This window comes from Dothidotthia symphoricarpi (assembly GCF_010015815.1).
Source record: "Dothidotthia symphoricarpi CBS 119687 unplaced genomic scaffold P153scaffold_14, whole genome shotgun sequence".
Lineage (NCBI taxonomy): Eukaryota > Fungi > Ascomycota > Dothideomycetes > Pleosporales > Dothidotthiaceae > Dothidotthia > Dothidotthia symphoricarpi.
The window spans coordinates 565,308-579,450 of record NW_022985021.1 but is presented as its reverse complement, the minus strand read 5'-3'; the positions used below and the strand labels follow the sequence as shown (position 1 = coordinate 579,450).

General features: G+C 52.2%; 5 protein-coding genes across 5 annotated transcripts; 1 reads left to right on the top strand and 4 right to left on the bottom strand.

Annotated features, from left to right (window-relative positions):
• Nucleotides 1-10: 10 nt before the first annotated feature.
• Nucleotides 11-1,499, bottom strand: P153DRAFT_294762 (putative zinc metalloprotease; the record flags this gene model as incomplete). The annotated part of the gene is made up of 2 exons (XM_033663976.1): nt 11-876; nt 923-1,499. 2 exons carry the CDS (start codon nt 1,497-1,499, stop codon nt 11-13), a joined length of 1,443 nt encoding a protein of 480 aa, XP_033522063.1.
• A 480-nt stretch (nt 1,500-1,979) lies between these two features.
• Nucleotides 1,980-3,209, top strand: P153DRAFT_398266 (v-SNARE protein-like protein Bos1; the record flags this gene model as incomplete). The annotated part of the gene is made up of 3 exons (XM_033671629.1): nt 1,980-1,991; nt 2,360-2,638; nt 2,730-3,209. 3 exons carry the CDS (start codon nt 1,980-1,982, stop codon nt 3,207-3,209), a joined length of 771 nt encoding a protein of 256 aa, XP_033522062.1.
• A 132-nt stretch (nt 3,210-3,341) lies between these two features.
• On the bottom strand, nt 3,342-5,011 carry P153DRAFT_368248 (uncharacterized protein). The gene has a single exon (XM_033668468.1). The coding sequence runs from the start codon at nt 4,613-4,615 to the stop codon at nt 3,758-3,760; it is 858 nt and encodes a 285-aa protein (XP_033522061.1). The 5' UTR covers nt 4,616-5,011; the 3' UTR covers nt 3,342-3,757.
• A 1,166-nt stretch (nt 5,012-6,177) lies between these two features.
• Nucleotides 6,178-9,864, bottom strand: P153DRAFT_294613 (nitrite reductase; the record flags this gene model as incomplete). The annotated part of the gene is made up of 5 exons (XM_033663968.1): nt 6,178-8,059; nt 8,114-8,763; nt 8,813-9,352; nt 9,404-9,554; nt 9,605-9,864. 5 exons carry the CDS (start codon nt 9,862-9,864, stop codon nt 6,178-6,180), a joined length of 3,483 nt encoding a protein of 1,160 aa, XP_033522060.1.
• Nucleotides 9,865-10,945: 1,081 nt separating this feature from the next.
• On the bottom strand, nt 10,946-13,822 carry P153DRAFT_358524 (uncharacterized protein; the record flags this gene model as incomplete). Its single annotated transcript, XM_033666807.1, has 5 exons — nt 10,946-11,844; nt 11,895-12,757; nt 12,807-13,042; nt 13,090-13,348; nt 13,404-13,822. The coding sequence occupies 5 exons, from the start codon at nt 13,820-13,822 to the stop codon at nt 10,946-10,948; spliced, it is 2,676 nt and encodes an 891-aa protein (XP_033522059.1).
• Between the last annotated feature and the right edge of the window lie 321 nt (nt 13,823-14,143).

Genomic DNA, 14,143 nt, shown 5'->3' with positions numbered 1-14,143 from the left:
CCTATTCTATCTATCCGGGGAATGGATACGAAGCTGGGCTTTTGTACCCATTCGTTCCCACAGCTCGCACACCAAAGATCACATTATCCTTGCTCAGCGGCAATGTGACACTGCCCACCTTTCCGACATCCAACATATGCGACCAGAAAGGTGCTATGGTGGAGCGCCATACAACCTCGTAACTGGACACGCTAGTGCTGTTCGACACAATCCACTTGAGCCGGGTGTCATTATCCAAAACCGTGGTATCGACAGTAAGGTTACGGACCAGTCCCGGAGCTTGCGACAACGACCAGATCGTTGCAAGATTAACCTTGGCAACACGTGCCGTGAAGTCAAAGTCGACGAATTCGATCAAGTCGCCGTACACGGTACCATTCTCAGTTCGCACGTCTTGGTGCTGGTGGTTGAAATTCTCATTCGGTTCTGTGTAGCGGACAGCGGGGTAGCCGGCCTGGAGGAAAGGCGAATGGTCGCCTCCACGGAGAAAGCGATCAAGACGATAGATCAGGGCGATGTTCATGCCAGTGGCGTTGTTAGCAGCGACTTCGGCAGAAAAACGAGCCAGTTCTCTTGCTGGACTGTCGTTCTCGCCGCCAATCTGGAGTCGTAGAGCTGCTGTTCTGTTTGTTTCCGATAGCGGAGGTCCTTGGGCAAGTACGCGGACTGTGTATGGGTCTCTCTGGCCGCGATCCCCGGTAGAGGAGCCAACAATGTCGCAGTTCAGCATGCCTTCTACGTTCGTGCTTGAATTTTTCAGAGTCTGGGCGAGGAAAGTTGAACCATAGAGGCCTTGCTCTTCGCCAGCTACAGTGCCGAGGATTATTGTTGCTTTCGGTTTCCGGGTTGCTAGTATACGGGCAAGTTCCATTGCAACTAGTGACAGTCAGATTCGGTAACTTTATGGGGCATGTAAACTTACCGGCAACACCGCTGGCATCGTCGTTTGCCCCCGGAGCATCCGAAGTGTAGTCCAGTACATCGGTAACTCGACTGTCATAGTGACCCGTCATAACGTACACCCTCTCAGATTCCTCGCTTCCCTTGATAGTCGCCAGCACATTGTCGATTCTAGTCGGAAAAGGTATCCGGCTCGCAATGCCTTGAATATATCCTTCCACGCTCACTGTCATTCTTCCATCACTAGTCTCAGCAAACCCCTTCATTTGCTGTGCTATCCAATTCTTTGCGGCACCTATTCCCTGGGTTGTACTGTTCTGCGTGCTCAGGGTGTGACGAGTGCCAAAGGAGACAAGTTTGGTTATGATGGCTTCAACGTTTGCCGCACTGATCTCATCCACCATCGTCTTGAGTTCGTCGTCTGGCGATTGGGGAACCAGCTCGGCTCCAATTGGAGAAGGGGGCCATGCCGCGTTTGCGCAAGAAGTGTAACTATCCGTGTTTACAGCAATCGGAGGAGGCAAATCACGCCCGAAGAGAACGTCGTGTGCACATGCTGTTGCTAGCACTGAGGTAAAGAATGCTGCGTGGAGATGCATTATAACGGTTATGCGCGAGGACTGACTGACGCAATGAGTACACTTCTCCTCTCTTCTCTTTATATGATATCCATTATCATTTCAGATAAGCGTCATTATATGGAGCATTGGGACGCCCAAGCACATTTACAGAACAAGACACTGATTGAGCTTCCATTACGAGTTAGCATGCCAGGTCTGCCGTGGAAATGGGTTCCGGAAGATTGTGAATTCTGCTCTATTGGCGGCTCGGCATCTCTAGACTGCCAGGACAAGGATTAGGACCAGGTAGGTGATTACCCGAAGCGGAAGGCGCATAAGGCAGGACGACGTCAAGTTTACGATGAAAGAAGCTCCATGAGGTTTTCTAGAGGGCCCTCTGACACTGCGACTGATATTCGGCTAGGAATCGCGGCTGTACAAGTGTTGATCCTTTGGCGTAGACGCATTGTCTAGGTGGACGGCAAATGAAATACGCAGGAGCCGTGGGGACGGATCCAGATGGCCAGAGAGGTGAGTCTGTATTTCGAAAACACGAACAATAATAACGATACACTTCGAAACGTTCGATAAAGAAAATGTGAGGGAGCAAGGCGAGATGAATGAAAAGACATGAGCTTGAAGCCAATCTCTATATAGGACTAGCGTATCTTGGCGTTCACGAGCATCGAAGTTCGTGATGATGCAAGCTGTCAAGTACACAAGAAATCTGCCTACCAGGTGTCTATGTAACTCGACACCAAAAGTTGCGCTCACTACTTACTTCCATCTCGTCAAAAGTTACCACACTTACTGCGGGACTCCGGTTGCGCACAATATTCCGATATGGTTTGCGTGCTCCAATTACTCTTGCACAAGCACTCAGCTAACGTCGCAAACAGAACGCCCTATTCAACTCTGCCCTACGGCAGTCGACTAGCATTCGCAAAGATCTGGATCAGTTCGCCGACACCGCATCGCCCTCACCACACTTGCAAGCGCAGCTCAACGCTTCGCTAACGTCATTCGCACGCACTATCGACGACTACACCAAGCTCGCGAAGCATGAGCCTGTGCAGACTAAGCAAGAAAAGGCCATCGAGAGATTGAAGAACTTCAGGAGCGAGCTAGACGAATACAGAGAGAGCTTCAAGAGGATAAAGAGCGTGAATGAGGACGTTGTATGTCACCCCTCCTCGTATTTGTTGGCTGGCGCATGCGGTCTGGCGTGGGACAAAACTATGAGAATAACACCGCTTACACAAGGTGTAGCAAACAACAGCCGCGCGCACAGAATTACTGGGTCGACGACCACATCACGCTGCCACGCCGGAGAATCCCTACTCGCTGCCCAATCCTAGCGCTGCCCAATACTCGCCCTTCGCCCCTACCCAGCCGCACAATCCATCCGCACCGTACCGACCCAATCCATATTCTGCTGGTGCCCCACAAGGTGGAGATTACGATCGTGAAGGACATGTCATGCGCGAGCAAAACTTCTTCGCTCAGACGTCCACGCAACTTGACGAATTTCTTGATCGAGGAAGAACAGTGCTAGGAGACCTGGGACAGCAGAGGGAGATGTTGAAAGGCACACAAAGGCGGTTATATAGCGTGGCGAACACGTTAGGCATCAGTGGTGACACCATTCGGATGGTAGAGCGGCGGGCGAAGCAGGACAAGTGGGTGTTCTGGATCGGAGTTGTGGTGTTCTTCGCCTTCTGCTGGCTAGTCATACACTACTTGAGGTGAAGAGAGAAGAGGTTTGTTTGGGCATGACGAGCTTATTTTAACTGGATTAGCGAGGCGTAAGGCGCATGATATCGACGACTTGGGAACGCATCATTTTTCAAATCACATCCCTCTTTCGAGACATACCCGATTTGCGAGAAAAGACGACATGGCCAGTACATATCAACAAATATTCACAGGATCTAGAATTCGACTGACAAGTTCATTTGAATACAGACGCAAAGTATCGTTGCAACCGAAGATACAACGAGTGTGAGAACTGAAAGTACACAGGCCATGAAACTAAGTACGAAGATTCAACCTCACAACCTATACGACTCTTCCCATCTTCCAGCTGCACTGACGAAACGATTCGAGTGAATTATAACGAGCGAAAATCGATGGTCGTAGGAAGAGGTGTTGACGAAATACAGCGTTTCCAATCATGAAATGAAATACAATGACGCTAGAACATGCAGCGACGAAGGCCATGCAGGAAAAGAACATGAAGTTTCTAATCCTCGCTGAACTCCGCTTTGAATCTGGACGTACTCATAGCAAAAAGATGATCACCACCAACTGGCCTCTTTGACTTCATCAACATCGCGCCGTAGATTCTCTAGTTGGGCGGCCATCTCTTCCTGCTGCCACTGCAAGGCGCCGACCTCATCGTACGGACTGGGCTCGATCACACGCATTGGCGACATCATTGGGGGCGTCCGTGCCATCATCGCATGTTGAAATGGGACCAACTGGAAATTCGGCGTGCGGGAACGACGTCTTGCAGGTGCTGAAAGGGCCCTGTGCTCAAACATGGGTGGAGCTAGTCTCTGCACCGCTCGACCGCGATTCCAATCCCACATGTGATGGTTCTTATGCGAGAACCCATGTATGAGTGTGTGGTACATCTCGGCGGGAACGAGATCTCGCATGTTTTTCGTGGCAGGTTGCCACTCTGAGGAGATATAGTCGGGTTGGTCGCTTTGCAGGATCGTATGTAGGTTGCTCAAGCCAAACTTGAAAAGAGCTTGTGCGAGGAGTTTGGAACTTGTCATGCTCGCAAAGTAGGAGAGTATGACAAACCGATGTCTCGTACGGATCAGGTCGGTACCCCACCTGCTGGTACTTGCGAGCTCGGTGGTCAGTTGTGTGTCCAAGTGGTCGGCCACGTGCTGGCGAGTCTCGCTAAGCATATAATGGGTCTGTTTTCTCAAGCATTCGAAAAAGGATTCCAGGGCATCGCGGACTTCGGCCTTTCGAATGCTATAGCTGAAGCCAAAATAGCTGTAGACATGTTCGACGAAGTATTCTGCGTCGACCGGGCTGTAAGGCATAACCTGGCCCACGGGTATCCATCTATAGAATGATTCGGAGGACACCGGGATGACCTTGTTGTGCCTAAAGTAGACCTTCAGCGGAGGATCCATGGATGGACTGCGACTGTCAAAGAATGTGTGGGCAATAAGAGCTTGTAAGTTGAAGGGGAGCAGGTATTGATGCTGATGTACAAGAGCAGAACAGAACTTCAATTGAACGGCTCCTAGACCTCTTTATATCTTCAAGATTTGTGAGTCTCATCATGCTCCGCCTCAGCTCAAACCATCCGTGACCTCAACGGTTGTCACCGGTCGTCGCACATAAAATGTTTGCTGCTGAAGCCACAACCCAACCGCTGGCGAGGATCCCAACAGTGACCATCCAACCACTGTTCATCATAACGTTCCACGTCCTAAACCCCGTCCTGTTTAGGCAACACCACGTCAAGTGATGAGCTTGCCTCCCAGACCCCCGCCTGTTGTTGATTGAACGAAACGAGGCGTACTGATGACACAACAGAGACAATCGGGCACGAATCATGGAGGTGTCGTTACGTATCACAGTGACTAGACCAAGTAACCGACTTGTTGAGCGGTGTGCAGCGACTGGTCGGGAACTGACATCTTAGCACTGCGGTCTTCGATGTCCGCGTCCCTTGCGATCGGAGACGACATCGGTTCTTGCTCCCGAAGACTAGCAGAAAGTCGAAACCTAGCGCATGTACATCAAACGCTTCTTTTGACCCCAACTTTTGAGATATTGAGGGCGCTTGTCTTACCATGGCTCAGCTGCCAGCACACGCTAACAGTGCCAGGGTGATATGCCAGTCCTCACTACAAGGCGCAGTCCAAGGCTAAGCAAATACCAGACACGCGACAAACTCTCTCTCGTCAAACACTATATTGCACGGGCAGAGAGTAACCTTGGTATCCTTGCACACCGCTTGAACGTACCAAACAATCCTGTCGAACGCTACGTATGCCATTTATACACCCCACGACTGGGTCGGAAGACATTCCCAACATAAGTCAGATATGTAAATCCGGTATCTTCCGTAACGTTCTTGTGCTAGTCCAAGGCGTGTCACACTGCCACTTCCCACGGGTGCCAACATATATCGATCTTTAATGACGGGTAAGATACAAGTATGATTGCCATTGTGGCGGTGATCAATACACATAGACTAGAATGATCAAGATTATGTTCCGGAAGAGGACATAGATGTCTGGAAAAGGAAAACTTGTACGCAAACTGTTGGGTCGAGACTTGTCACAAGAGCCACTTGAAGGACTTTACAGTTACATTCGAGCTATGACCAGGCGTTCCTACGACCTAGTCGCATGGTAACTGACGTGACTGTCATGTGGATGTCGAACGACCGACGCTTCCAGGGCTTACACCTCAACACTACGTCGGCCTATCGGTATAGCTCCATGCCAGCGATCCGAAACGTTCCAGTACCACATCAACAAACTGCCCAGTGTCAACGACCAAAGCTTGCGCAACAACCCACATCGATACAATGCTTATGCTCAATTGGAGAGAAATTGAAGTACGTGTTCATTTACAGTCATGGGAATCTTTACAAGTCTTATATATCCACGCGCCAAAACGCCACATGCAATGCCCATCATGACATATCCTCTTAATCCAACACATGGCAGATGAGAGCTCACCAGTCCAAGCCTCCAGCCCCCTTCTCCCCACCCGCGAGAATCATGGCAGCCTTTGCTTTCTCTCCCAGCCCGCCCTCGAGGTGACTGACTTGGAACCCCTTGCGGCCCTTCAACTTCAGACTCTCCAGCTTCTTGTCCAAGGCGACGAACGGATCCTCCGTCTCACTCTTCTTGATCTTGAACTTCTCTGTGCCCAACACGCTGTCCAGTTCCTCGATGCTCGGCAGCTTGACGTACAGCCAGCCGTCGTCGCGCTCCTCGATGGGGAAAGTGGCAATGTTGACTGACTCGTCGTTTGCGCAGCGCCCGGCCTGCTCGCCGCTGAGCTCGAAGTTACGCTTGTGGTTCGGGCACGAGATCCAGAGTTTGTTGTTTTCGATGTCGTCGCCGATGAGACCGTCGCTGAGGACAAAGGCCCGCTTGTGCGGGCACATTTGCTGCGTGCAGTAGTACTTGCCGCGGACCTTGAAGACGGCGAGCTGGGTGTCGCCGCGCTTGATGGCCTTTGAGTCGCCGGTTGGCGCGTCTTTGAACTCCTCGGCCTTGACCATCGGCTGCCAGGCGAGGTCGGTCCATTTGTGGCCCTTGAAGTCCTCTGTGACGGAGTCCTTGGGCCAGTAACTTGGGCGCTCTTGGCCACGCTCCTTCGTGGGCTCGATGGTGTCGTTGATGTTCTCGGATGTGTTTGCGAACTGGTTGAACCAGGCGCGTTTTTGGGGGTCTTTGAGGACCTCGGTCCACTCGCAGAAGAAAGTGCCGACAAGATCTTCCATTTGCTTCTCGAGGTCTGCGCAGATGCCGAGCTTGTCCTCGAGAATGACTTCTTGGAGGTATTTGATGCCGCCGGGCAGGTTCTCCATCCAGCGCGCTGTTCGCTGCAGCTTGTCGGCTGTGCGGATGTAGAAGGAGAGGTAGCGGTCGAGAATGGGGACGACATCGTCCGGAGGTACGTCCTTTGCCAGCAACTCCGAGTGCCTTGGCTTCGCACCGCCGTTGCCGCCTACGAAGATGTTGTAGCCCTTCTCCGTCGCGATCAGGCCGAAGTCCTTGTTCTGCGCCTCAGCACACTCACGCACGCAACCCGACACTCCGCCCTTGATCTTGTGTGGTCCACGGATCGACTTGTATCGCTCCTCGAGGCGTACCGCCATACCCACACTGTCACCGATACCGAATCGGCACCAGGTAGTTCCGACACACGACTTGACTGTCCTCAAAGACTTCGCGTATGCGTGTCCAGACTCCATTCCACCGTCGATGAGCTCTTGCCAGATATCGGGAAGATCTTGTTTGCGCGCACCAAACATGTCGATACGCTGACCACCCGTGATCTTGGTGTAGAGGTTGTACTTCTTGCCCACCATGCCGATGATGATGAGCTTCTCTGGAGTGATTTCTCCTCCAGATACACGAGGGACGACGGAGAAGGTGCCGTTTCGCTGGATGTTGGCCAGGAACCTGTCGTTGGTTTCTTGCAGACCGCGTTTGTCTACATCGAGCACATGCTTGTTGAACAAGGAGGTGACGATGGATCCAACAGTTGGTTTGCAGGCTTCGCAGCCCGTGGACTCGGGCTCCTTTCCACACTCCTTCATGACGTCGGCAAATTCTGTCAACTTCTTGACGTAGATGATGTTGAACAAGTCGGCGCGCGAGTAGTCAAAGTGTGGGCAAAGGTTGTTCTTGACTTCGTTGCCCATCGACTCCATGGTCTTGTTGAAAATGGTCTGCACGAGGGGCATGCAGCCACCACATCCGGTACCAGCCTTTGTGCAGGACTTGACGTCGCCGATGCTCTTGCAAGTTCCGTCCTTGACGGAGTTCACAACATCGTCTTTGGTGACGTTGTGGCATGAGCAGATTTGAGTGTCGCCCGAGCTATGACTGCGTTAGACTTTTTCACCGCAAATGTTCAGGTAGGCAAGCACTTACAGATCTGAACCATCGTCCTCGCCATTCTGCGCGCCGATGATCAGCTCACTTGGAGGAATCTCAAGCGGCTTCTGTTTTGTGACCATGGGCACCAGTTTGATATAATCTTTCGTGTCGCCGATCATCATACCACCCAGCAAGTACTTTCCGTCCACTGTGAACAGAAACTTCTTGTATACCTGCTGGAAGGGATCTTTGTAAGTAAGGGCTTTGACAGGGTGTGGAGCTGGCCCATTTGTCAAGTTCTTGACTTTCTCTCTTGCCGTTGTCCCGTTCGCACCGTTTGCCTCTTTCTTGTCAGCCCTTGTGCGCCCAGGCATATCTTTGGGACCGTCGCGGTCGGCGAAGAAGTCGCCGAAGCTGGCAACTTCCACGCCCAGGAGCTTGAGTTTGGTGCTTAGGTCTGGTCGTTTGAACTTCCGTGGCACATGGGCCTTGGCTTGTGTGAGGTTGAAAGCGAGGACGTCCGCCTGCTCGACTCCCGGGGCGATCAAACCGAAGGTCTGATTTTCCCAGCTTGCACATTCACCGATGGCGTAGATGTCCGACTTGGAAGTAGAAAGGTCGTCTCCTACAACGATACCACCTCCTCGGTCTGCGCACTTGATGCCTGATTTGCGAGCGAGTTCGTCGCGGGCTTTGATGCCGATCTGCCAAAGTCAGCTTCCCTTCATTGCGTGCATAATGTTCTCTACTCACAGCAAAGCAAATGCATGAGCATTCCATCTCCTCGCCATCCTCAAACACCACGCCCCTGACGGAGTTCTTCTCATCGGTCAGAATCTTGCCAACACGCTTGCTCAGCATAACGTCCAGGCCCAACGCTTGCACTTGCTCAACGACCATGCCTCCCGCATCGCCGTCCAATTGTCTTGAAAGCACCCATCGATTGCGTTCGATAAGCTTTACTTTGGCGAACTCTTCGAGATCCATCATCGCATGGGCGGCTTCCAGACCCAGCAAGCCACCGCCTACAACGGCGCCAGTTGTACCTTTCCGTGTTGCGGAAAACTTAATAAGGCTCTCAAGATCTTCTATCGTTCGGTATACGAAGACACCTTCCGCATCGTGGCCGGGAGTGTGGCGGGGGAGAAGCGCATCGGACCCAGTGGCCATTACGAGGATGTCGTAAGAAACGGTTTCGCCTGAAGACGTCTTTACGTTCTTTTCCTCCGCATTGATTTCCGTGACGAGAGTGTTGAGGTGATAACTCAGCGCTCCTTCTGGCATTCCCGCGTACTGCAGAAATAGTCAGTAATCATACTGTGTCTGAGAGATTCCCTCACTAACCCATTCCTTCGGGTTGAGATACAGGTTCTCAACCTGACGGTGTTGGAAAAAGCTCGTCAACCCAACGCGGTTGTATGCAAGATGGTTCTCCTCGCCAATCACCACTACGTCGTACTCTCTCCGCCTCACATCGTACTTCATGAGTTTCTCACTGTTTCCGTCAGTCCTTTATTCCTCGCCAGATTGTTTGGAAACACCCACATGAATGCAATGCCCACCATACCCAACCCCACTACAACAATCTTCTTGCGGGGATGATCGTCATGGATCTCGCCCTTCTCCTCCAGCTCGGCTACCTTTTCAGGCAGCTTGTTCGCCTCTGGGTCATTCCACTCGGCGTTCGACATGTTCCCGTCTTTCGACCCCCATGTTCCGTGTACATGGCGGTTCCCTGGCGGGGAGTGCGACTCCATGGACTCAGGCTCGACGCCCGGTGTGACGATGGGGACTGCGTCCGACATATTTAGGTGAGGAAGCACAAGGCTCTTCCTAAGCCGTGGACCTCAATTGCAACAGCAGAAGAGCGTGGCAAAACTTGCGTATATTAGAAACGAGCCGTGGCAACACACATTGAGTCGTCGCCGCGATAGAAAGGTAACAATTGTTCCACAACAACAGAAACGCAGTGTAGAAGAAAGAGAGCAAGAGCTACAAAAGACAGAACCCTAGATACAAGAAACACCAACCCGATATCATATCTCTCACGCCTCATCTCGAACCAAACAACTCCGTGGCACACGACAACTGCCCCCCGCCCACCCGTAACCACACGAACCGGCGGCCCAACAACCACCCTCGCGTTCCATGCACATGCACGCAGCCCACATCGACCTTGCCCCGCGCCGCGCCAGGCAGCCCAGCGCGTAACAAAAACACATCATCGCGTCTCGCCAACCCGCAAACCACGCACAAATCACAGCCCTCGCAATGCTAACCCAGCACGTTGGCTGTCTCCGTGGAGAACGCTGCAACGCGCGTGTGGAGACGTGGCGCACGGGCGATCCTGATTACCATGCAGGAGGCGTGGTGGGGCTCGCGTAGTCGATCTAGCCAAGCGTTTTAGCGGTGCGATAAGAAGGAGAGATTGTTGACGGAGAAGCAAAGTCGCGTTTTGGCGTCTCCGACTGCGGAGCTAGTAGGGGCTGTAGTGCGGGGTGTTGGCAAGGCGGGATGAGAGGTGCGAGATGATGTGCGTGGCTTGAGGAGAGATGGTAGTTTGGTAGGCACATAGATAAGGAGTCGGAGGATTGACGGCTGGGGCTGAGAGTTTGTACAACTCGATGATGCGTGTGGATTGTGATGGAGGTTTCGAACTGAGCATTCGTTGAAATGCCTTCTGTGTGAGAATGATGAGGTGACTTGATCAATCAATGGAATTTGTATCAAAGGAAATGCTCTGCTTTACAAAAGTGGCCGTGAAATTCGTACCATGAGATTCCAAGGTGTGCTCCCCAAAAGAAATCCGAAATCCAAAACGCCATGCCTTCGTGCCAATTGTCCCAATGCTTCAACGCCATCCGAGCAACCATATGCGCTCGATCCCTAGAAGAACAACAACTCGTCATCCTGCCATCCCATCTCCCCCAACGCAACCTGGACGCTCTTCTCCAGCGGCTCAGGCCCACAAACCAGCACCAAACTATCCTCCATTGCCTCCTTGACACAGTGTTCTTTCAGGAGCGGTGCCCCGATGCGCCCCTTCAATCCCGACCACTCCTCCGGCGGCTGTGTAAGTGTGTGCAACAACCTCAACCTATCCGTGTTCTCCCTGGCGAAGACGTCCAAATCCTCTTTGCACAGGATGTCTTCCACGAGTCGGTTCCCATCTAGCAGGACACAAGTTGTCGGATCCTCCTTATCCTGCATAACAGCGCGTAGGACCTGGAAGATGGGCGTTATGCCACTCCCACCGCAGATCATGAAGAACCGCTTCACGTTGCGGGGCTTGTTGTTGACAAGGCAGAGGCCGCGTCCGCGGTACTCGAACTTTCCAATCGGGCCCTTGAAATCCACCCAGTGACCTACGGGTATGGAGTCCAGGGCGCGTGTCATTTTCCCACCTTCGTGCCCTGCTGTCTTTGCGTAGATCTTGATGAGAACTTCGCAGTAACCTTTCTTTGTGGTTTCGGAGATCGGTGTGTAGGAGCGGATGATGGCTTCGCGGGTGACGGGATCGCGCAGCCGGATCATAAGATGTTGACCGGTGGGCAGACCAAGGGTTTGCGTGTCGTGGTCGAGCTTGAAGGTGAAGATGCGGGTGTCCCATGAGACTTGTTTCTTTGAGTGGAGGAGGCTTTTGTTCCATACTCTTGAGTCCAGGAAAACGGGGCGCGGTCCGCTAGATTCAGAGACGGGCTCGCCCTCACCAAGGATTTTGCGGGATGCTTCGTCGAGGCTTCCAATGTGATACTCTGGCATCATTGCCTTGGCCGTTTCGCTATCTGTCTGGTGTTAGAAAACAGACTATCGAGATCAGTGAAGTACAACTTACGAATTGCCATAAACTCATCCGAAGAGTCCAAACCTGCAGCGCTGACGATACTTTGCGCGCCACCTGGGTGATTCTCCAGAAACGCCGTGCCGTCGTACACCTCACCATTGACGACAAACCAGGGATTCTCCGCACCCTCGTGCTGCTTCAGTTCGTCGAGTGATATCTCCTTGTCAAGGCCGTCTTTTGTCATCTTGATTTCCTTCACTTCCTCGATGGCAGCATGCTCCGCTTCCTCGCCATTAATCTTCTCGCCCCAGTACCCGTTCGTCAGGTTTCCACCCGCCTTCTTGACTCTCTCCATCCAACCGCCAGGCATCAAAGCAGGTTGAGTTGGATGCTCAAATCTTAGTGACCCGTCCTGCTCTTTATGTATGCATATCCGGTACCAGAGATTGTTCATCATGCCCAGTACGCTCCAATACATGTCTCTCGGCTGAAGGCACATGGACTCATCCATCGCTCGAATCAGGATATCGTCTGTCTCTTTGAGTTCCGCAACTGCAATGTCGAGATTCCAGAAACACCAGCAGAAACTCGCTTCACGCCAGTCCATATCCAGGCGGGCACCGTAGAGTTGGCGGTCTTCGTACGCACGGTACTTGTCCTCTGCATAATCGATGTTTGCTAGACGCCAGGTTTTACCCTTGTCCAGAGAGACCTCACATCGCGTTACACGGCGTCCGCCTCCACTGTAAGCATACCCACGCACTTTGTACGTTTCTGGTGCCGAGCTGAGAGCGAGTTTCTCATCGTGTGCTGGAAAGGCGATCGCTGAGTTAGGGCTCAAGTCGTAGATGGCATATCGATCGTCCATCCACCACTTCGGGTTCTTTGCTGCCTCGTCCGGATCGACCATTGTGCTACCCTTCGTCAGTATCGATGCCTCAATCCACATAGAGTCGCACTTACGGAAGTACTCGGTTGTCGTAGATGTGGTACCAGTTGTCACTTGGCTCAGCTGTAACAATCAATCGCTTTAGCCACTTCACACTTCTTCCACCAATCTGACCAGGAATGACTGCTCGCAAAGGCTTCCCGTGATCTGGTCTCAGCATCTCGCCATTCATCTTGTGCGCAAGCATGATGCCACGATTAGGATCCATAACCCAGTTCAACTTGACAGATGTGCCGTAATACCCGTTAGGCTGTCAAAAGTCAGTCTCACGTGCTCGATATTGAGACGAAAACTTACCAGCTTGTCCGCACCTTCCATGCAAACATACTTCGCTCTTCGTAGAGGCTTTGCTCGCTCAATTATATCTTTCATCACAACACCCGTAAATAAAGCTGTCGAAAGTCCAGCGGCGCCCCATGAAAACCCCTTGCTCTTTCTGACGACGTTCTGCTCTTTTCGTCTGTTGCCCGCGCAGACTAGTGTGACAGGATACGTCACGTTCTCGTACTCGTCCAGCAACTGCCGTAGTGTGATCTTCAACGGATTTGCTACTAAGCTACTCAAATATCAGCGGTGATCTCAGGCCGGAAATAAGGCAAATGGATGCGTACCCTTCAACCGAGAACTCCCAGTCCAAACACTCGTTGTCCTGCACTTCCGGTACCGCACCATGATTCCGGACGTAAAATAGTTCCGGACTCGTCAGGAAGCCTTCGTTGTAAAGATCGCTCAGTGGCGCCTCAACATTGAAGGGATGAACACCCGTCAACCGAATCAATCTCGGATCTCTTGGGACATGCGAATCTGGTGTTGGCTTGTCGATATCGAGAACTTTTGGCGGTGTTGTGGATGGTGGTGGCAGCGCAAAATCTGGCTTATCTGATGTTGTAGACTTGCTGTCTTCGTCATACACGGTCTCAGGTGGTGTTGGTGGTAGTTGTACAGGTGTCGAGGCGGCGTGAGATTGTGGTTGCAGTTCAGTGGGAGGAGGGAGAGGGACTCCCTGGGCCTGTGCTGCGACGTCGCTCATCGTGTGTTGTATTCGGAGGGTATGGCTTGAAAATGACTACGAGTATGATAAGGTACAGAAATTGAACTGTGTATGTAGAATGAACAAAGCGATGCCAATATGGAATCGCACTGTCTCGCAGTCCTTCACGACAATGAAGCGATGAGGGCAGTACAAAGCTAGGAGATAGTGGCGAAGCTGTGAAGAACGAGTGCAAATCGATTTGAACCCAACGGCCTTGACCCAGACTGTAGAAGCCAAGTCATTCCAGCACAAGTTAGATCCACCTACGCACTACGGCTTCCGTCATGGTCGTTACCGTGCGTCCCACGTCCCAGAGAA